General features: G+C 44.0%; 1 protein-coding gene across 7 annotated transcripts in view; it reads right to left on the bottom strand.

Annotated features, from left to right (window-relative positions):
* Positions 1 to 19,054, bottom strand: part of PRTFDC1 (phosphoribosyl transferase domain containing 1) — a 93,664-nt gene extending 74,610 nt beyond the window's left edge. Inside the window, exons 1-4 of one of the 7 annotated variants that reach the window (XM_032623142.1) lie at positions 19,037 to 19,054; positions 17,999 to 18,064; positions 9,088 to 9,194; positions 3,172 to 3,355 (exon numbers count right to left, since the gene is read on the bottom strand). In XM_032623142.1, the coding sequence (XP_032479033.1) occupies positions 3,172 to 3,355; positions 9,088 to 9,191 (288 nt within the window). In that variant the 5' untranslated portion in view covers positions 9,192 to 9,194; positions 17,999 to 18,064; positions 19,037 to 19,054. Of the gene's footprint in view, positions 1 to 3,171; positions 3,356 to 9,087; positions 9,195 to 12,015; positions 12,119 to 13,431; positions 15,922 to 16,400; positions 16,461 to 17,998; positions 18,065 to 19,036 lie in introns of those variants that run through there. The other 6 variants (XM_032623141.1, XM_032623140.1, XM_032623138.1 and 3 more) reach the window with 6 other exon arrangements.
* Positions 19,055 to 21,315: the final 2,261 nt, after the last annotated feature.

Genomic DNA, 21,315 nt, shown 5'->3' with positions numbered 1-21,315 from the left:
ATTCACAGAAGAAATGATTGTGTTCATAGAAAAATCCAAAAGCATCTACAAAAAAGCTATTCAAACTAATAAGAGAGTTTTGAAAAGTCATAGTATTTGATACACAAAATCAGTAGTATTTCTATATACTGGCAATAGGCAACTGGAAATTGAAATTCAAAGAAAAACTTACCGTATATAATAGTGAAACCAAGGGCAGTCATCAGTTAGATCCCTTAAACTATAACTTGCTTAATAAATAACATCCTGTAACTTGCCTTCACTGACAAAGCTTGCTTTGTTTTCAAAAACTGCATACCCTCCAAGCTTCACGCAGCTTAGACAATATATCACAAGACGCCTTTCATCACCCCCTATAGATAACACCTCTGACATATGGATTGCTATAGAACAGTTGTTTTTTCAGGAACACGGAGTTAGTCTTGCCCAGGTCAAATCAGTCAAGACCCCCAACCATTAAACTGGTCCTGTGCAAATCTGACGGATGACCAGACATCGTAGGACCAAATATTCCACCCTCAGATCATCCTAACGCCGTCATTTTCTGAACATGCGTCCCAAGAAGAAGCGTGTAACTCAGATACACCTGTGCAGAACACAGGTTATGCTGTAGGAATCAACAACATGATTTTTAAACTTATGTGGAAAGACAAACAACTAGAATGGCTAAAACAGTTATGAAGAAGAACAAAGTTGGAGGACACATACTACCTGATTTCCAGACTTCTGTACAGATACAGTAATCAAAACAGTGTGGTATTGACCAAAGAATAAGCACGTAGATGAACAGAACTGAACAGAGTGCTCAGAAATAGACCCATGCACATACAGTCAATTGATTTCCAGTCAAAGACCAAAGGCAATTCAATGGAAAAGAACAGTCTTTTCATCAAATGATCTTGGAACAAGTGGACACTCACTTGCCAAAAAAAAAAAAAAAAAAACCTTGATCTGTACCATATTAATAAGTTAACACAACACGGATCACATGCCTAGATCTAAATTTAAAACTAGGAAACTTTGTGAGGAAAATAGAGGATAAAATCTCCCTGACCTTGAATTAAGCAAAGATTACTCAATGAAAGGATGCTCAACACCATTATTCACCGGGGAAATGCAAATTAAAACCACAGTGAGATACTATCAGCTAGCTGAATGGGTGAAAAAACAAAGAAAATAAAGAAATCCTGACAATACCTAGTGTTGCCAAAAATCGTGAAGCAACTGGAACTCTCACGCACGTTGGTGGGGAAGCAAGATTATTCAGGCACTTTGGGAAACAGTTGGGCAATTTCTTATGTCTACTCCCCGTATGACCTAGGAATCTCGAGACAAATTCACTCAAGAGAAACAAAGACATACGTACATACAGAAACATGCAGGGGAGTATTTAGAGCAGCCTTACTCATAATCACCCCAAAAAGGGAACAAACCAAACATCCTTCAGCTGATGAATGATTTTTAAACTGGCGCATCCATATAATGACATCCTACTTGACAATAAGAAATGAACCACTGGGACACATAACAATAGGGATGAATTTCAAATGAATGATGCTAAGCTTTACAGATTTACTGAGGCCACATGATATCGGATTACATTATACGACATTCTGCAAAGAGCAAAACTCCAGGGACAGAAAATAGATCAGTGGTTGCCAGAGCCTGGGGCCTGGGGAAAGGATTAACTACCAAGGGACACAAGGGCATTTTTTGTGGTAAGGGCTCTTCTATGCCTTGATTGTGGAGACTTACATGACCGTATGCATCTGTCAAAACTCATAGAACTGCAAACTAAAAGAGGGAAATTCTATTGCACGTAAATTACGCTTCAATAAACCTCACTTTAACTTTTTTAAGATTTTAAAAGTTTTTTTTAAAAAGCTGTTTGCTGGGGAAAAATACAGTAACAATCAAGTAAAAAAGAAAAAAAAGTCTTCTAAGAAGGAAGCACAGCTACTTAAATCAGGATGAAAGACACTTCAAGAGAGAAAAGATTTTTAAGAGAAAATGAAACCAATAAATTAGGTTTAAGATGTCTGCAAAAACAAACAAACAAACAAAAACAAAAAAACCCCAGCTTCATCCTGCCCTGAAAGGTCATCAGGAAAATAGAGTATCTTAAGAAATAAGATTGCCAGATACCCAAAAGGCAACTGAGTCAAAGAAAGAGAATGGTAGGCAGAATTCTAAGATGCCCTCCCATTCCTATCCCCCCCCCCCCTTTTACACACACTTTGTGTATAATCTCCTCCACTTACGTGCGGGTGTCACTTGTAAATATAATAGGAGTTCACTCCCATGATTAGGTGATTAGTCAATGGACTCTGAGTTCATCAGAAAGAGCTTATCTGGGTCCCCTGGTTGCGCAGTGGTTAAGAATCCGCCTGCCAACACAGGGGACACGGGTTCGAGCCCTGGTAGGGAAGATTTCACATGCCACGGAGCAACTTAGCCCGTGCGCCACAACTACTAAGATGGCATGCCTTAGAGCCTGTGCTCCGCAACGAGAAGCCACTGCAGTGAGAAGCCCGCGCACCACAACGAAGAGTAGCCGCCAATCGCCACAACTAGAGAAAGCCTGTGCGCAGCAACGAAGAACCAGTGCAGCCATAAATAAATAAATAAATTTTTTTTAAAAAAGCATCACAAAAGGCAACAGACCAGGGAACCTCCACCAGCACAGACTGGTGGAGGTTCCCTGGTCTCGTCTCATTGCTCTTGATAACTCATTGTCCCTACAGGTTTTACTTCTCTACCTCTGGACCCTGACTGCAGTCACCCAAGTACTAACACTCCTCTCTGGGGGGGACACCCTCCCACAGGTCTCCAGGGCCAACAGTGACATCCAGAGCAGAAACACGTCTGTATTCACTGGACTTCCTTAACACTCATTCTCAACACGGCCGTTGGTGAGACTAGGCACCAGGAAATAACCACTTAACTTTATAACCATAAAAAAAGCATGAATCATTCCTGAATCATCTTTCCCTATATGGGAAATATAATAGGAGGGTTCCCCCTGCCCAAAGAATATTATCTGAATTACAGGTTGTAGTATCTTGCAAATTAAAATACATGCTTCATCTTCATAATATTATTAGTTCTTTGATTTATAGCACTGTTCATTCTGAACATCATATAATGAAAATGGAGTAAATCATAACTTACCCTGTAACTTTTTAGTCTGATGAAATCAACCTTCATAGAGACAAATCTATCGGAATTTCGACTGATGTTCTTAAGGTGTTCTACCAGATCTGCACAGAACTTGTAGCCTCCTTTAAGTACACAGAGGACCATAATGTCACAGTATCCTATGTCTTTCATAATATCCTTAGCCAGCCGTTCAATTCTGAAAGAAGGGATTAAAAGATATATTAAAGCATGACTACTTCTGAGCATTTTTGTTCCTTTCCCCAAAAATGCATGATGTACTCTACATATTAGATTATGCAGGAGAATGTGGAGAAGGGCTTGGGAGACAGAATGTTACAGATAAAGAAGCTCTGTTAAAGTTGGATAAAGAGAAAGTGTTCAAAACATATTTCTAATAACCACATCATCAATCATACATTTTTGCTCCTCTGCATCACAAAAAATGATTAAGGTGTAAAATATGATGTCAAAGATCACGAAGGCTATTATTTGATCACTACAGAGCCTGGCTGTTAGCTTTAACGAGGCTATGATGGTATGTGGTGAGATTACATTCCCTTTAAAGCAGAGAAGAAGGAAATGGAGGATGACTCACCCACCTGACCACGTTAGACGAGACTGGAGGAAAAGTCAAGACCATAATCACTATCGAAAGAATAATATTTGACTTATATTTGATGAAGATAACACGTTACCTCTATGAGAGGTGCTCCGGACAATCTCAGTGGACACCATCTCCACAGATCACAGTTTGAATGGTGTCTCCTGAAGTTCTACCATGATGCAGCCTTGGGCTGGCATCCAACACCTAATGTGGAACTGTCATTGTATTTTTTCTCATTGTTTCATATGTGTAAGTCCATTGCCCATACACCCATACAACACTAAAACCTTGAATGAAGGTAGGATCGAAGGGGCACACTTTTTAAAATATTCCCACTGGCACCTCAAACTGAATTAGATTTAAAACAGATGAAGTGAATGATGTGAAAAAATAAAATATTATTCACATATGTTTTAAATATGTAATATATATACTTTATATATTTTTATAGTTTTTTTATTTGTGTGTGTATATGTGCATACATATACATATAAAATGACAACCATGGGTTCACGTAATGTGTCTCAAAATATGATCAACGAAACATACATCAGCATGCCAAATATTCCTTTTATATTTTTTTTTTTTTTTTTTTTTGCGTTACGCGGGCCTCTCACTGTTGTGGCCTCTCCCGTTGCGGAGCACAGGACATGCAGGCTCAGCGGCCATGGCTCACCGGCCCAGTCACTCTGCAGCATGTGGGATCTTCCCGGACCAGGGCACGAACCCGTGTCCCCTGCATTGGCAGGCGGACTCTCAACCACTGTGCCACCAAAGAAGCCCCCAAATATTCCTTTTTTAAAGAATTTTTTTGATGTGGACCATTTTTAAAGCCTTTATTGAATTTGTTACAATACTGCTTCTGTTTTATGTTTTGGTGTTTTTGGCCATGAGGCATGTGGAACCTTAGCTCCCCAACCAGGGATCGAACCTGAACCCCCTGCATTGGAAGGCGAAGTCTTAACCACTGGACCGCCAGGAAAGTCCCCAGCATGCCAGATATTCTATAAAAAGGGACACTTGTTTCCAGCATGATGCAGTGAGGAGGTCAACACATCCTCTTCACAAAGAGAAAGTAGAAAGTCAGACAAAACTGTCAAAAGCAACTATTTCAGCACTCTGGAAATCAACCAAAGGCATGCACCAAACTGAGAATCATTTATTCATGAAAACACTGAACACTGGGTAGAAACAGCACAGATCTGTGGTATTCTTATCTGAGAATGGTCCCCTCTCCCTGGCCCCCAATCTGCTCTACTGTTCAGCCGAGTAGTCAAGCAGGGTGGGGCACTGCTCACCCGATGGGGAACACCGTCAGTTAACATGGCCATCTTGGTAGCAAGCGAACAGGGAGGACCAGGGGTCCCGTTATCCTGAAGTTGCAGTCCTGTTTGAGCAACTACCTAGCAGACTAGTCACAGATTTAACAGAGAGTTCCAGGAGGTTACAGTCATGGGAGAGGGGCACATAATAAACTCTCCACATACCCCAAGTCAACCAGAAGCTGTGCATATGCACTGCAGAGACTAGTGTGGGCCCAGGCCACCACATATCCCTGAATGGTGGAGCCCGTAAACCCACACGGCAGAGACACAGGAAAGCTCAGTGGAAAGTAAAAGCCAGGGAAGGCTTGAAAAAGGCTGGAAATTTGAATGTGCTTGCCAGGCTCCCACACACATTCATCAGCAAAGAGTGGAGGCCTCCCTGGCTCAAGGTGTTTGAGCACAATCTCTACCCAATCTCAGGCTGAAGATTAAGCTATTCGGACACAAGCATGAACTCTGGTGAGCAAAACTTAAAAGGAAAAACAAGAAAAATAAACTGCACGTCATCAGAGGCTACACATTGTGGGGGAGACAGTTTTCACAGACTGGCAGACAAAAAAAGAAACAAAGAACAAGGGCAGGGGCTTCCCTGGTGGCACAGCGATTAAGAATCTGCCTGCCAATGCAGGGTACACGGGTTCGAGCCCTGGTCTGGGAAGATCCCACATGTCGTGGAGCAACTAAGCCTGTGCTCCACAACTACTGAGACTGTGAGCCACAACTATTGAGCCCACGTGCCACAACTACTGAAGCCCACATGCCTAGAGCCCGTGCTCCACAACAAGAGAAGCCACTGCAATGAGAAGCCCGCGCACTGCAACAAATAGTAGCCCCTGCTCGCCGCAAGGAGAGAAACCCCGTGCACAGCAATGAAGACCCAACGCAGCCAAAAATAAATAAATATATAAATAAATTTATTTTAAAAAAAGAAGGGCAATGAATAGGAAATAGTTACAAATATGGTAGAGATTAAACCAAGTATATCAATCATCATCACTTTAAATGTGAATTGTCAAAATACACCAATTAAAGGCAGAGACTGTCAGAGTGTATCAAAAAAACACCCTAATATATGTTGTCCACAAGAAATCCATTTTAAATATAAAGACACAGATAGATTAAAGGGGTTGAGAAAGATGTACCGTGTTAACATAATCAAAAGAAAGCTGGAGTAGTTGTATCAATTACAGACAAAGCAGACCTCAGAGCAAAGACACTGTCAGGAATAAAGACTGACATTAGTGTATTAACAAGAGGTCAATTCTCCAGGAAGACCTAACAGTCCTTCATGCGTCTGCACCCAACAACAGAGTACCAAAAACTTATTGAACTGTAATAAGTAGATGAATCCACTATTGCAGTTAGAGACTTCAACACCCCTCTCTCAGTACCTGACAGATCCAGCAAGGCAGAAAACCAGTAAGGATATAGTTGAAAGGAACAGTACCATATACCAACTGGACCTGGCTGACATTTGTAGAATACTTCACCCAACACTCTCCTTAAAAGATATCAATAATAAAATGAAAAGACAAGCCACATACTAGTGGGAAATATTTGCAAATCATATGTCTGATAAAGGACTTGTGTCCAGAATATATAAAGAACTCTTACAACTCAATAAGAAGAGAAACAACCCAACTGCAAAATTAGCAAAAGACTTAAACAGGCATCTGTCCAAAGAAGATGTATGAATAGCTAACAAGCACACTAATCATTAGGAAAATGCAAATTTAAACCACAATGAAATACCTTTATATATCCACTAGCATGGCTATAATTAAAAGGGCAAACAATACTAGATGTTGGCAAGTATGTGGAGAAACTGGAACCCTCAAACACTGCTGGTGGGAATGTAAAATGGTGCAGCCACTTTGGAAAATAATTGGCAGTTTCTTAAACTTACCATGAAACTCAGAATTCCTCTCCAAGAGAAATGAAAAGATATGTCTACACAAAGACTTGTACGTGAATGTTCATGGAAGCATTATTCACAATAGCCAAAAACTAGAAATCTAAACGTCCATCAACTGGTGAATCAATAATCAGATATTGTATGATTTAATTTATATGAAGTGCTCAGAAAAGACAGATTTATAGAGAAAGAAATCAGATTAGTGATTGCCTGATGGTGGGGGTAGAAACAGAGGCTGACAACAAACTTTTGGTGATGACAGAAATATTGTAAAACGATGGTGGTGATGGTTGCCTAACCATAAAAATGTACCCAAAATCATTGAGTCATTTACCTACAATGGGTGAGTTTTGTAGTATGTAAATTATATCTTAATAAATTCATTTTAAAGGTGGGAAAGGGCATTCTTGGGATGCCACTCCAGACCACTGAATCAGAATTTCTAGACAAAAAGCTTAAGATTACGCATTTTTACAAGTTCACTGGGTAAGTCTCCTGTAGAGGGAACTGGTAACCTTACCAGGATTCAATTGTGTACTAAATCAGGATGCAATTAACGTAAGTCATAAATTAATTTTCAGATGAGAAACGCAGGAATTTGTTTAAACCAGGGGTTCCCAAACTCGTGTGAAGAGAAAACGCTTCTGAGACTTATTAAGAAGTGAATTGAGTACAAAGACACCCACTACACAGAAAAGGTGCTTTAACTGCTCAAGTCAAGCAGATTTCTTCCCTACCCCTCCCCTTTCTTTGCAGGAATCTGTATCTTTAATATGAATTGCCAACATGGAGGTCTAGCAAGTTGGGAGATACCAAATTTCTTACATTTATTTCATCACAGAACCTGTTTTCCCTTCAAGGATCAAAACTTGTATACCATGGAAGGCCACCTGAGGCTGTGAGAAACCACAAACTAGACCTTATTTTAATAATATACTATAGTTTGAGAGAATACACAATGTGCAGATCTTATCCAATGGAAAATCTTAGAATGTGAGTGAGAGAATGACATTTCCTTTTGCTTACAGACAGGCACTGATGGAAAGATAATATCCTGGGAATAGTGACCATCCAGTGCTTTTCAAACTTTCCTTTGGCTGAGGATCTATTTTACAAGTTAAATTTTAACTCAGAAGAATATAACAGCTTAAAAAAATAGAGGCAGAAATACAACGGCTTAAGGAAAAGGGTAGAGCGGGGAGCCCGAAGTTTCAGTTTCTCCTGCTTCTTAGAGCCTCTCCCGCCCCAATTTCTGAGTCTGAAATCCATGAAGCTTGCTTTTCAAATAAGTGTGAAGGCTTAAGTACTTGAGCTTTGTACGAGAAATTAGAGGTCCATGGAAAGGCAAGAGTCGGGGCATTAAGGAAGCCTTGTTAAAGGGATAGGACCTATCAATCCTGAAGGCTGTGGTGGGCTGAACTGGAGGGGGCTCTCTGAAAACCAAAAAACTAGTGAGGGTGACTTAGGGGCTGAGAACAGGAGAGAAAATGTTGGCTTTCGAAAAGCCTATTGGCTAGGAAGGAGCCAGAGGATATCTATGTCGACGGGTCCAAAAGAACTAGAAACACTACTTGAGAAACAGTTCTGTGCTGCTATTTTTAAGTTGCAAATATTCCTATTTCTAAAACATCATCACTGAAAACCTAATTGTGCACAGACTGGCCGACCTGTGAGAAAAGACTTATTTGAGATAAATACAAGTCGCAGGAAAAGCCTTCAGGGGTGTGGCCTGTGAAAGCAAAGGTCACCTCTTAACTGTCCCTGGTTAAGAGTCTGTGAAAAACGTGAGACAAACGCTTTCCCAACCCTCATTTTCATCAGTCTGTACAGGACATTGTTATTTTGAGGCTGTTACTTGTGATGTAACATCTTCCGTATGTATAGCCTTCTCACCATTTCCTCTGAACAAATATCCCAGGAACTAGCTCATGTAAAGCACAGATTTATTTTATTCCAAATTCTCTGTAGTATAAAAGTTCTGTGTACCATTATATAGAAGAGATTCCGGAATAGGGTCCCCAAGTGTACCGTTTGATTCACACAGGAGAGGGCTAGACAAAACTTACACGGCAAAGAGCACTCACCTGTCTACAACGATGCCATGAGGGATGAGGACATAGTCCAAATCTCCGTAATAGTGCTGTGGGTACGTGAACAAATTCAAGTCGTAGCCTGGCCAGTCGTCCATAATCTGTAAATCAAATTATCTTGGTTACAATATTTTTCATTGAAAATTTATTTTAAGAAACATAAATAAACAAGAGCATCCTTTGAAAAAAAGAATAATATTGAAAACAGACTAGGTCTGATAATCCATATGGCATTAAATTATATTCCATAGGACTTCCCTGGGGGTCCAGCAGTTAAGACTCCGTGCTCCCAACGCAGGGGACCTGGCTTCGATCCCGGGTCAGGGAACTAGTTCCCGCAAGCTGCAACTAAGACCTGGTACAGCCAAATACATTTTTAAAAAAATTATATTCCGTCAACCTATGAGAAGCCAGGTGGGACAAGGTAATTTGTTTCACGTAAACTGACGAAGGACCTACTGAAGTGAACAGGGAACTCCATTCCTGACGTTTGGCATCACAAGATAAAATACCAACTTAATGCCTTACAGCTAACCTGATAGCATTGTTTGTAAGAGTGCACATATGTAAATATACAATTTCCTTATACAATTTATCAGTAAAATTATGTTTGTAGTTACAGGAACACCTTTTATTGCGCTTTGCACATAGTATGCTTTTTACAAATTGAAGGTTCATGGCAACCTTGTGTTGTCAGATGATGCTCTCAGCATTTTTTAGGAATAAAGTTGTTTTTTTGGGTTTTTTTTGCGGTACACAGGCCTCTCGTTGCGGAGCACAGGCTCCGGACGCGCAGGCTCAGTAGCCATGGCCCACGGGCCCAGCCGCTCCGCGGCACGTGGGATCTTCCCGGACCGGGGCACGAACCCGTGTCCCCTGCATCGGCAGGCGGACTCTCAACCACTGCGCCACCAGGGAAGCCCCCATCTGCGTATTTGAAGAGCATCACATCTGCTCTGCCTTGACCAGCAAATCAGCTGGTGGCAACTGTTGAATCTGCACAGAGTAACTCTGGCTTCAACCCTGAGAACTCCTGGGGTCTGCTGCCACCATCAACACCACAACGGCTGGTCAGAGCCTGAACCGCCAGCTGAACGTGAGGAGATTCCAGAAGATGCACTGGCAGACCACGACAAAGACCAGACGAGAAGCCTGACCAGCACCAGGCCCCAGGGAGATCACCCAAGGGCACAGCACTTTCTGGCTCCCCTGCCAGACCACACACACTACCCACCCTACCTCTTGCAGCCCTCCCAGAGGCAGCGGCATGAACTAGCGGCCACTCTTCCCGCCACGGAAATCCTGTAGTACCTCCTGCCTGGCTGAATCTCAGAGGTTCTCTAGCCCATGTTCTAGGGCTCAGCTCTGACACTTAATATGATGTTAGGAAAATTACACCTGAGACTCATTTCCCCCTCCTTTAAATAAGACACAATAAAACCCACGGACAGGGCTGTTTTGAGGATAAAAAGATAGAGCAGATAACGTACTTAGAGTTCCTAGCACATCTCCAGGTATATAATAAATGCTTAATAAATGACGTCCCCAAAAAGAAAAGAATGATAAAATGACAAAACAAACCTACATATAAAAACTGTACTGGTTATCTGTAGCTCAGAGGCAGCATGGAGTAATGATTAAGAGCATGGATTAGAAGTCTAACACACCCAGGGGTGAATTTACTAGCTGTTGGACCTTGTGCGTTTTAACCTCTCTGGGTCACAGTGTTTTCATCTATAAAATGGAGCCGATGCCTACCTCATATGGCTATTTCAAGGATTAAGTAAGATAGATAATGGACATAAAACTCTTACATCAGTATCTGGTCTACAGAACGCTGCAGTAAATGTTAACCAGTTAGATGTACTGAAACATCAATAGTTTACTTACAAATTACATGTATTCATTAACTTAAAGAAGTGCTTTAAACCTACCTGCCCAAGTCTTATTACCCTAGTTAAAGCTGTACATTTCTAAGTAGAAGCAACGTGTTTCTCTAAAACTATCCTATAAGCCAAACCAGCCTATTTCCCAATGAGTCTGAAATAGTGAGTTTTCACTGTAGAGATAAAAGACAATTAGAAATGAGGGAACCACTGGTTTATCCTTAATAGTGCATACAAATTGCATTGTAAATGTGTCCTAGACCTGAAGGAATGGAGGCTGCTAGGAACTGCAGATAACTATGTTATTCATCTGCTTTTTGAAAAATCAAAACAAGAAGTCTTTAAATAGTTTCAGTCTCACAGATAATATGCTCTAAGTTTATTCAGAACAATGCCTTCTCTGTTCAAAGACGCAAAATATGGCCAAGCTGGGGAAGTGACAAACACACTGAGCCATGTTACACCACATCCAAACCCCGGAACTCCTTCGGACTCTCTTTTCCCCATTGGAAGATATACTGAAGACCTTCTTTCTAAGTCATTAGAAATAAATTTTTTGCTTAGAATATGTCTTGCCTTATTTTTCAAGTTGTATCCCCTAGGGAGAAAAATAGTTTGGAAACACATACAAAAAGCTAATCTTGGGGGACTTCCCTGGTGGCGCAGCGGTTAAGAATCCGCCTGCCAATGCAGGGAACATGGGTTCGAGCCCTGGTCCGGGGAGATCTCACGTGCCGCGGGGCAACTAACCCCGTGCGCCACAACTACTGAGCACTCTAGAGCTTGCCAGCCACAACCACTGAGCCCACGCGCCACAACTACTGAAGCTTGCACGCCTAGATCCCGTGCTCCGCAACAAGGGAAGCCACCGCAGTGAGAAGCCCGTGCACCCCAACAAAGAGTAGTCCCCGCTTGCCACAACTAGAGAAAGCCCACGTGCAGCAACGAAGACCCAAAGCAACCAAAAAAATTTTTTTAATTTTTGAAAATGTATTTGCATCAACATCTTTTAAAAAAAAAAAAAAAAAAAGCTAACCTTGGCTCCTCTCTGCTGCTAAGCCCCAAAGCCTGGGCCCTACTCTCTCCTTCAGGCAGTGACCACGGCGGCCGCCAATTTCAGGTTCACATCCAGCCGTCCACTGTTAGAAAGGAAGGGAGTCTCGTCCCACAGTTCTGCTTCTGGGAATCCCAGACAAGAACGTCAACCGGCCCAGCTGGGGTTACTGGTCCAGCCCCAGAGCCAGGGAAGGGGGTGCACTGTGAGGGATGCCTCAGAGCCACACGTTGACAAACTGAGTCGAAGCTGTGTCCTCAAAGAAGGGTCCCAGGTTCTGCTACCAGGGGAATGAAGGGGGGCTCCACAGACCAAATAACATCCTGTATCCTGCATGCCTTCCTCTTCTGTGGGGGGTTCTGTACCCGGAAGGGGAAACTCATCACATCTAGTAAAGTCGTTTCCACGGGGGGAGGGGGAGGGAGATGCCATAACAGAAGCACGATCATTTCAGATTTTCTCTTCTCCTTACTCCTACCAAACTCACATGCGCAGGGCACTAACTATGCTTCTTTGATAATGGTTCTGTAAAAGTAAGCCATATCTAATAACCTGATCCCCAAAGACCAGAGAGGTAGAGAAATCTTTTCTCTCCCTGAGAAGCAACAAAGATACACCAACTGAGGTGTGTGTGTGCGGGTGGTAGGGGGGACACTGGTAGCCAGTCTATCCTGAGCAAAGTTTCCTAACTCAGGGTCTACATCTCCGATTTGGTAATTAGCACTTGCTCCCATTTACTGTTAATAATCTACTAATGTCCTACCTCCCCGAGTAAACTGCAAGCCATCTGTAGGCAAGAGCCATCTTCAGTCTCTTCATTTTCCCTTCTCTTACATGAATTGTATTTCTCGTTTTAGGCTCAAGTCATCTGGCTCTATGTCCCTTGCCATCTTTATCACCAAGTTTCTACCAACTCAGACTTCTCTTCTCCACCTCATTTCTGGACACTCCAATACACACCTTAATGATCCTTCTAGCTACTCCATCTTGTAGTAACTTCACCTACCTTAGCTCAAACGACTTCGCCTCTAGTCCACCTTGGCCACATCCCATCCGTCCCAGCAGCCTCCCCTTTGACATTCTTCTCCAGAAGCACAGCTTCCCATGTAGCACAGTGCTGGAAAGCTGGCTTCAACTCCTGCTTCTGCCATTTGCTAATCATGTGACCTTGGCGATTGCTTATCATTGCCTCAGTTTCCTCCTCTGTAAAATGGGGATGATAATATCCCTACCTCAAAGATGTGTGAGGATTAAATGAATCATACAGGAAAACCACATAGTAAGTGCTCAATAAATACTTGCCATTACTACCTGCCCCCTTACCCACTGGTACTAAAATTTCCCTTTGATTTTTTCCAACCCATCCTTGAGCGCTCTCTGCTTTCCCAGTATACCTACCCTCCTCAGCTTTCCTTTTCCTCTCGACCCTTCCATCAGCACCTTGAATTCATTCTGAATTTGCCTTGCCTGCCCATATCCAACTTGATATTAATGTAATTATCCCAAGTTCTACTGGAGAGAATGACATAAATGCAGGGATGATCTCCATTACACCTTGATTATTTCCAACCTTGGTGGACCCTCTCACTACCTTCCTGCATCTTTCACAAAATTACCTTGCTTTTGAGAAAGCTTCTTTTAGCAGTGATAGATGGGGCTACTTACTGTTCCATCATTTGCTTTTTAGACTTTAACAATCTACCGTTCCTATTAGTCATATCGACTGACCTCATTCATTTTTAAGACTATCTATTATTAGATACTAGTACTATATTTTAACCATTCTACTGATGGAATAGCTGTTTAAGAGATTCTCACTTCTCATGGCTTCTTCGTCTTTTCCATCTTGATGCCATTTGCTCTTCCTGAGGCATCTGTCCCTCCTGCTGACCTCTTATCCTCACCTCCACAAAACTCTGTTCCCTAGGCACCTACCGCCCCGTCTGCTCTCTCCTACTTTGCTACTCCTTCTTGGTCTCCTCACCTGGCTTCTCCCAGACACTCGGCCTGTTACATCTGGGGCTTTCTACCCTTAACAATGGTTTCACATTTCTTCTCCATGTTCACTGGGCATCCCTATCCACTGCCAAGCATCAGATATTTTTCTATTTGCTGACAATTTCCAAATCTAACCAATCACCCTCCTGAATTCCAAACAGGAGTTTCAAATTGCCTCCTGTGCATCCTGACCCATAGGCTTTACAGGCACTAGAGACTCAACTTGTCCTGAATTTTCATCCCCCTCCAACTCACCCGAAATCTAGGTCTGACCATCCTCTCCATGGCAACTGGAATGACCTTTTTTTTTTTTTTTTTAAAGCATAAACTGGATGTCACGATTCCTTCTCAGAATGTAATGATCTCTTTGCCCTTGGCAGGCACTGTCTTGAAGACCCTTCTTCAGAGTCTTCACGTGGCTACCTCCTGCTTAGCCTTCAGGTCTTGGCTCAGATGTCACGGAGGGGCTGCTCTGTCTGAGCTAAAGCAGCATCCCCAGGCCTCCGCCAACCACTCTCTATCTCATTGCTCTTGTCTTTTCACTGCACATATCACTCTCTGAAAGTATCTTCTTTGTGTATTTGCTTTCTTACTGCTTGCCTGTGTTCCCCTCTAGAATGTAAGCTCCACCAACACAGGGCTTTTTGTTTCCCCAGAGCCTAGAACACGGTCTGGAACACAACAGGACAGTCAACATGAGTGGAAGGAATAAATAAATGAACTCCTCCTTTAAGAAGGAAAGGCCCGGCTTTGAAATTAATACTGGGCAACACGGTTCAACCTGAACAGATCCGTTAGGCTGTGAGATGTTTCCTAGCAGAACGTTACTACTCCTGTAGTCCCGTCCCGGACACACACAGATTATCTGTGCATTACAGACTGATCCCTGAACAAAGACTCTTAATGTAGCAAGTTAGCCCACACCGCACCTGCAGATCACTTTAAACCTGACACGTTAAAACTACCACCTTTCATAGAGACCATTCTAAACCAAGCTGAAGCCAGCGGCCATAGGCCAAGACCAGATTTGATTCCAGGACACCGAGCGATGGGTACCCACAAGGCGCTGGCTGACTTCGAGGGATCCCCAGGGATAAAGAGGCTCTGGCCTGTGACCCCATCCTCCCTCACCTTCTCATTCGGACGCACTACTAGCTACTCTGTACACACCCTCTCTAGTTGGCTCAGCGGGCCCAGCGTGCTGTTTCCCTTCTGACGAACCAGAGGCTCGCTCGACGGCGCTAGCGTGTCCCAAGCTCGCGCAGAGGCCCCACAGAAAGAGCCCTTGCCCGGGTTTCCAAGCTCAAGCTCCGTCCACTAGAGCTCCTTTACTTCCTGGCTGCCCCGGAGCGCCCTCAGTACCCTTTCTGAAAACAGCACGTGAAGCCCGCGCTGAAGGAGTCAGGAGGGAGCGCGAGAGGAAGAAAGCCCACAAGAGCGGCCCGCGGGGGTCCTCTCAGGCCCGCCCGGCGCGCGGGGGTGACTCCCGGTGGCCAGCCAGAGTGGGAAGCCGGCGCCACCCGGCCTTAACGCGGGAGTAGCGGATTCCTGGCCGGGGGGGCGGGGGGGACACTGAGGACAGGGGGTGAAGGGATGTTAAGCGCGGGGTCAGACTGGGGGAGGGGGAGGATGGAAGCGATCCCGTCGGGAGGGAAGAACAAAGCCGTGGCCCGCTCTCTCCCGAATGCATTTCGGGCGTTTAATCTAAAAGTGGGGGGGGTGCCATCAAGGGAGGGGCGGGGAGCGCGCGACTCGGCCCCGAAACCGGAGTTGCATTTACCACGACGCCTCGCCCGTAGTCTGGCGCCTCCTCACGGCTCCCGGCCATGTTTCTCCGGGGAAAGCGGGAAGGAAAGAAGCGCGCGGGAAGAAGCCGGGATGGTGACGGGCCGGGAGGGGGTGGGGGGAGGGGGGAGGGTTTGGGAGGGGGGAGGGGGGAGGGCGAGGGAGGGGGGAGGGGGGAGGGCGAGGGAGGGGGCCCGCCCCGCCCCAGGCCGCCGGGCGACCAAGCCGCAGCGCGCCGACGACCCCACGCCTGGCGCGGCTCCAGCGCCTCGGCCCGCGCCCCCAACCCGGGCGGCTGCTCGGGCGCGGGGCGGGGAGGCGGGGCCCGGGGCGGGGGCGCGGGGCGCAGCTGCGGAGCGGCGTCCTCTCCACCTGAGCGCCGTCCCCCGGGCGCCCGCGCGTGTTCCCCTGCGGCCACCGCCCGTCTACGAGCCCCCAGCCCGAGCCCCGCGGGGACCCGCGAGACCCAGGCTGCCCGCGGCTCGGTTTTTACAGGAACAGAAAGCGTGCCCAGGTCCGCCGCCTCCCTGGGTCTGTCGTCCCAGCTTTCGGGCTGACAAGGTCCTTGAATCCTTCCTGCTGACTTTTAGGCGCTGTTTATCCCAAGTAAATCCGCGAAAGAGCCTGCAGTAGAGGATGTTCTCGAAGTACGGCTGTGGGCGAAGCTATGATGTGTTTCTAAAATCCTCGAACTGCCCAGCCAGGAGGAGCTTGAAAGAGCCGTGCGGTGGCTTATCCCTGAACCATGCCCGCGGTTACAGGATGTAGACTGGGAAATAGGGCCTTTCCTTTACCCCTTTCAGGGCGAAAAAAAGAAGTTTTGACACATCATCTACTTTACCACTTTTGTAAGAACGTATGGTCAGATTTTAACTGTCTCAGGTTACAGCTTAATGCCATCGCTCTTCCCAGATTCAGAAGCTTTCTTTCATGAATCTTTTGTTAATTCAACCCCTGATCCCAGCCTTCCCTGGAATGAGGGTCCCGGTTCTTTGTCTGTTCCTCAAGGGCCCTGCCCTCCCTTTATATGCATTCATTGCCCTGGTCTTTTCCCTCCCGCCTCATCCTTTGCAGCCCCACTCAGGTTTGAAGCCCCGAGCTGAACTCGGGCCCCTCCGAAAGACTATCTTGTTCATCTTCGGGTCCCGCACAAGGGAGGGAGAGGAATGCTGATTTCGCTTGGTTTGAGGGGAAAATAGTTCTCAATCAGTAATGTCACTCTGGGTTGGAAAAATGTTAGTCATTCCGACATGGCCGCGCTCAGCCCTGTTTGTCCTCTCCTATGTGCCAGCACGTGGAAGGAAGGCAGCCTCGTGGATTGCTGAAATTAGGTGCTGTGCTTGTGGACTGGCTCTCATAAACTGGGTGACAGTGTTTCCTGCACAGGTAAACATTTTCTCTCAGTAAGTGTCAGACGTCCTTGTTTCGGGCCATTTTTATAGTCTGACCTCTTTTCTCAAAGGTGAGGGACCATCTTTTATTTTCATTGTCAAAGACCAGGCCCAGGAAGCACCTTCACAACCAAAGTCATTAAAACTTCCAGAAACTGAAAAGTGGTGATCCAACTTCAGAGTTCAGAAGACTCTTTTGGGGACGCAGCCACCTGCCTGCTCGGTAGGTTATGGTGGAGAAGCTCTGTGTTCAGACTCAGACATCTGCACCAAGACACTCAGGTGAATATGCAATCGTTCACCAACTATGCCTTAAGGAATCCCACTGTCTTACTGCTGCAAAATCAAATTTACCCATAGGATGCTCAGTGTTGGTACATGGGCCTTAGGGACAAGAAACTTTAAAATAGGTTACAGATGTAGCTGCTCTACTGAAATCAAAAAGCTACTACTGGGCTTCCCTGGTGGCGCAGTGGTTGAGAGTCCGCCTGCCGATGCAGGGGACACGGGTTCGTGCCCCGGTCCGAAAGGATGCCACATGCCGCGGAGCGGCTGGGCCGTGAGCCGTGGCCGCTGAGCCTGCGCGTCCGGAGCCTGTGCTCCGCAGCGGGAGAGGCCACAACAGTGAGAGGCCCGCGTACCACACACACACACAAAAAAGCTACTACTGTGTGCCCAGCCCAGGCACTGTGGAAGATGTAAAGGATATGGTAGATAAATCTTTCTTTAGAAAGGCCATTAATTAAATGTAAAATCCAATAGGTTCACAAGAAAAAAAAAAAGTCACTTACTTGAATGACAACAGGAATCTTAAGAATGCACACTCAAGAACATCCTGTAGAGACCCATAGGACATCCTATGAAGGATACAGAATGATGCACAAATCATTTTTTAAAATTCATTTTATTTATTATCTTTTTATATTTTGATAACATTTTGTGTGATCTAGTTATACTTCTATACTTTGGACAGCATTAATGTAATACAATATACATTTGATATCACAAATAGCATTTGCAAGAACCAATGATACCCAAGAATAACAAGTCATTTGTCCAGACTTTACTCTTAATCTTGCATATGAGGACTCAGAGGCAAAAATTCTTTTTAAATCTCAAATTTCTGTTATGTGTCTAGTGCAATGGCTTCAGACCAGGATTCTGATTTTTCTAGCAATAATCCATATGACGTGAGCCACTGAGGCTAAGCCAATTACATCCATCAATATGCCTCAATTTTCTCATCGGTGAGAGGGGCAATACATTTCTGCTCTACTGCATATGAAGATGAGATTAACATGAGCTAACATGCAAGAGAATCCTTTGAAGAGTGCTATAAAACTGTTATTAATTAATAACTGTTATTAATTGGAGATGCTGTGACAATGTGTGACCAAATGTTTATAAAATTATTTGATGGGAAAATGACAGGGTAATTGCATTTTTAAGATGGGTGTAGGGTGACCAACCACGGACAGTTATAATCTAGGGACAAGATGGGACTGGTATGAGAATGGATACAATAGAAAGAGAAAATTATTAAAATAATGGAATTTTCCATAAAAAAGGATATTTTAGCTCAGATTGTCCATTTTCTGATACTCCCTTGAAGAAGCTGTAAGGATAAAGACGTAGATCTTTACAAAGTTAATAACCAGTAAATATACTTGCATTTTTTTGTCCTTCTCTTAATCCCCTTTTAGTTGGAGGTTCCTGCATTTTCAATTCTGAAACTGTCTAGTACCATTACCATGGTGTAAACACAAATATTTATGTTTACCTGAATTCTCCACCAGGCTAAAGACTTGGTCCTAAAAGTATATACTAACCTTTTGCCAGTTTGGTTAGTTCTTGACCTTTTGCCAATGTTAATCTGTTGTTGAAGGAGTGATTCAGTCTATGTGCTGAGTTGTTCAGAGCCAGTCACTCAGTGACACCAGATTCGAAATCTGGAAGGGCATTTAGTTTTTTGAGTCCTGAAACATGAAAATAAACAAAAAAATGCTCAGCCTGGGAATTGTGTTGAAATCCATAAACACGTGAAACTTAGTGACTCAGACTGTTAGTCACAGAGTAACTGATTAGAGTCTGGGTGAAATCCATTGTGAACAAAGGCCAGTAATAATGATGATGATATTCTGCTTTTTCTTAGTGCAGAACAAAACCCTTTACAAATGTTACAAGTACAAAAAAAAAGTGGAAAGATACTTTCTTCCACATATTCAGGCTAAGTAAGAATCTTGCTACCTTTCAGGTATTTTTTTCCACCTCAACATAAATACAGAAAAAAATATAGTTGCAAATAATTGTAACACACAACAATTTAAGCAAAAGCCTAATTAGTATTCAATTAGCATAGCAAGTCCTCTTTCCTGGCTTCTTGTTTGAAGCAGACTGGATCCAATGTGTAGTCTTAGAGTTAAAAAAAAAATGGCTCCATAACTGTTCTTACAAAGAAACCCAGGAGCTACATTCAGAATTATGTTTTGCATTATTCCACTTTCACTGGTAATTAACCTTCCACTGAGGAACACTGAGGATAAATTTGCCTGTTCTTTTGCAGTAATATCAGGCATGAGTAGTATCATCAACAGTAAGTGCTGGGCTGCTTCAGAGATATCCTCCCACTATCTCCCCATCTGACCGGAACAGGAATTGGATAGCTTCAGAGTAGAGGAATAATGTGTCCATGTGTTCCTCCAGATCTCAGAGTCCTGGCAGGCGACCTCAACTCTCTTGGCCACCATAAAGCAGTCATTGAAAGGACACAGCTGCAGGAACTAGAGGCTAAGGACTAAATAAATCCATAGTGCTGGAGGCACAAGTCATGTACATGACCCTAACACAATACCTTGTGGTTATGAATGAACGGATTAGCCTCTAATGGTGCAGTGGCAGCTTATGCAAAATTAATTGGTGCCTCAGCCAGTGCCAAGTTTCTAATGGAAAGATGTCCACTTCACACACACACACACACACACACACACACACACGCACACACACGCACATGCACATACACACACAAAACAAGGAGACCTTAGTTGATGAAAACTTTTGCTGGTGTGGGGAGACTAAGGACCAAGTGGAATGGGAACTGAATGTTCTCTTGGCTGAACATGGATTCTCTTCAGATCAGAGTTGATATACGAAACCCACCAGCAATATCCCAGGAACTGATCCAGTTCTTGCCAGGTTCTGGGTGGTAGTTTAGGGTCGAGGTGGGGGGAGCTTGAGAAAGAGGCTGGGGAGAAGTAGTTTGAGGTCTGATGTTGTCTCACATGGGAAAAAAGACTGAGAAAGAAAAAGAGATTTGGACACGGACATACCACCTAGAGAAACACTTCCCAAAGTGTGTTTTGATTCACTTTTCTTTTTTTAAAATAAGTGTATTTATTTATTTTTGGCTGGCCTTTCAGAGGTTGAGAAAGGCTTTAGCCATGTCCATTTAAGTTCTTTTTGCATATACATATATTTTTTTTTGCGGTACGCGGGCCTCTCACCGTCATGGCCTCTCCCGTTGCGGAGCACAGGCTCCGGACGCGCAGGCCCAGCGGCCATGGCTCACGGGCCCAGCCGCTCCGCGGCACGTGGGATCCTCCCAGACCGGGGCACGAACCCGCGTCCCCTGCATCGGCAGGCGGACTCCCAACCACTGCGCCACCAGGGAAGCCCCAAGATAGTATTATTAACTGTAGTCACTGTGCTGTATATTAGATGGCCAGAACTTATTTGTCTTATAACTGAAAGTTGGTACATTTTGATCATTTCCTAATTTCCACCCCCACACGTTCAGTCCTTAGAAACTACTACTCTCTTCTCTGCTTCTGTGAGTTTACTTTTTTAGATTTTATATGTAAGTGAGAGTATACAGTATTTGTCTTGTCTGTCATTTCATTTAGCATACTGTCCTCTGGATGCATCCATGTCGTCTGAAAAAGGAAGATTTCCTTCTCTTTTATGGCTGAATAATATTCTACTATATGTATATAGTGGAATATTATACATATATATGAAATGATATGATTTATATATAAAACAGGATACATTGTATATTATAATGGAATACATAACATAAATATAATCGATAACATATATTATTACATTATAT

The sequence above is a fragment of the Phocoena sinus genome, chromosome 2 (genome assembly GCF_008692025.1).
Source record: "Phocoena sinus isolate mPhoSin1 chromosome 2, mPhoSin1.pri, whole genome shotgun sequence".
Lineage (NCBI taxonomy): Eukaryota > Metazoa > Chordata > Mammalia > Artiodactyla > Phocoenidae > Phocoena > Phocoena sinus.
This window is presented reverse-complemented; position numbering and strand designations above follow the sequence as displayed.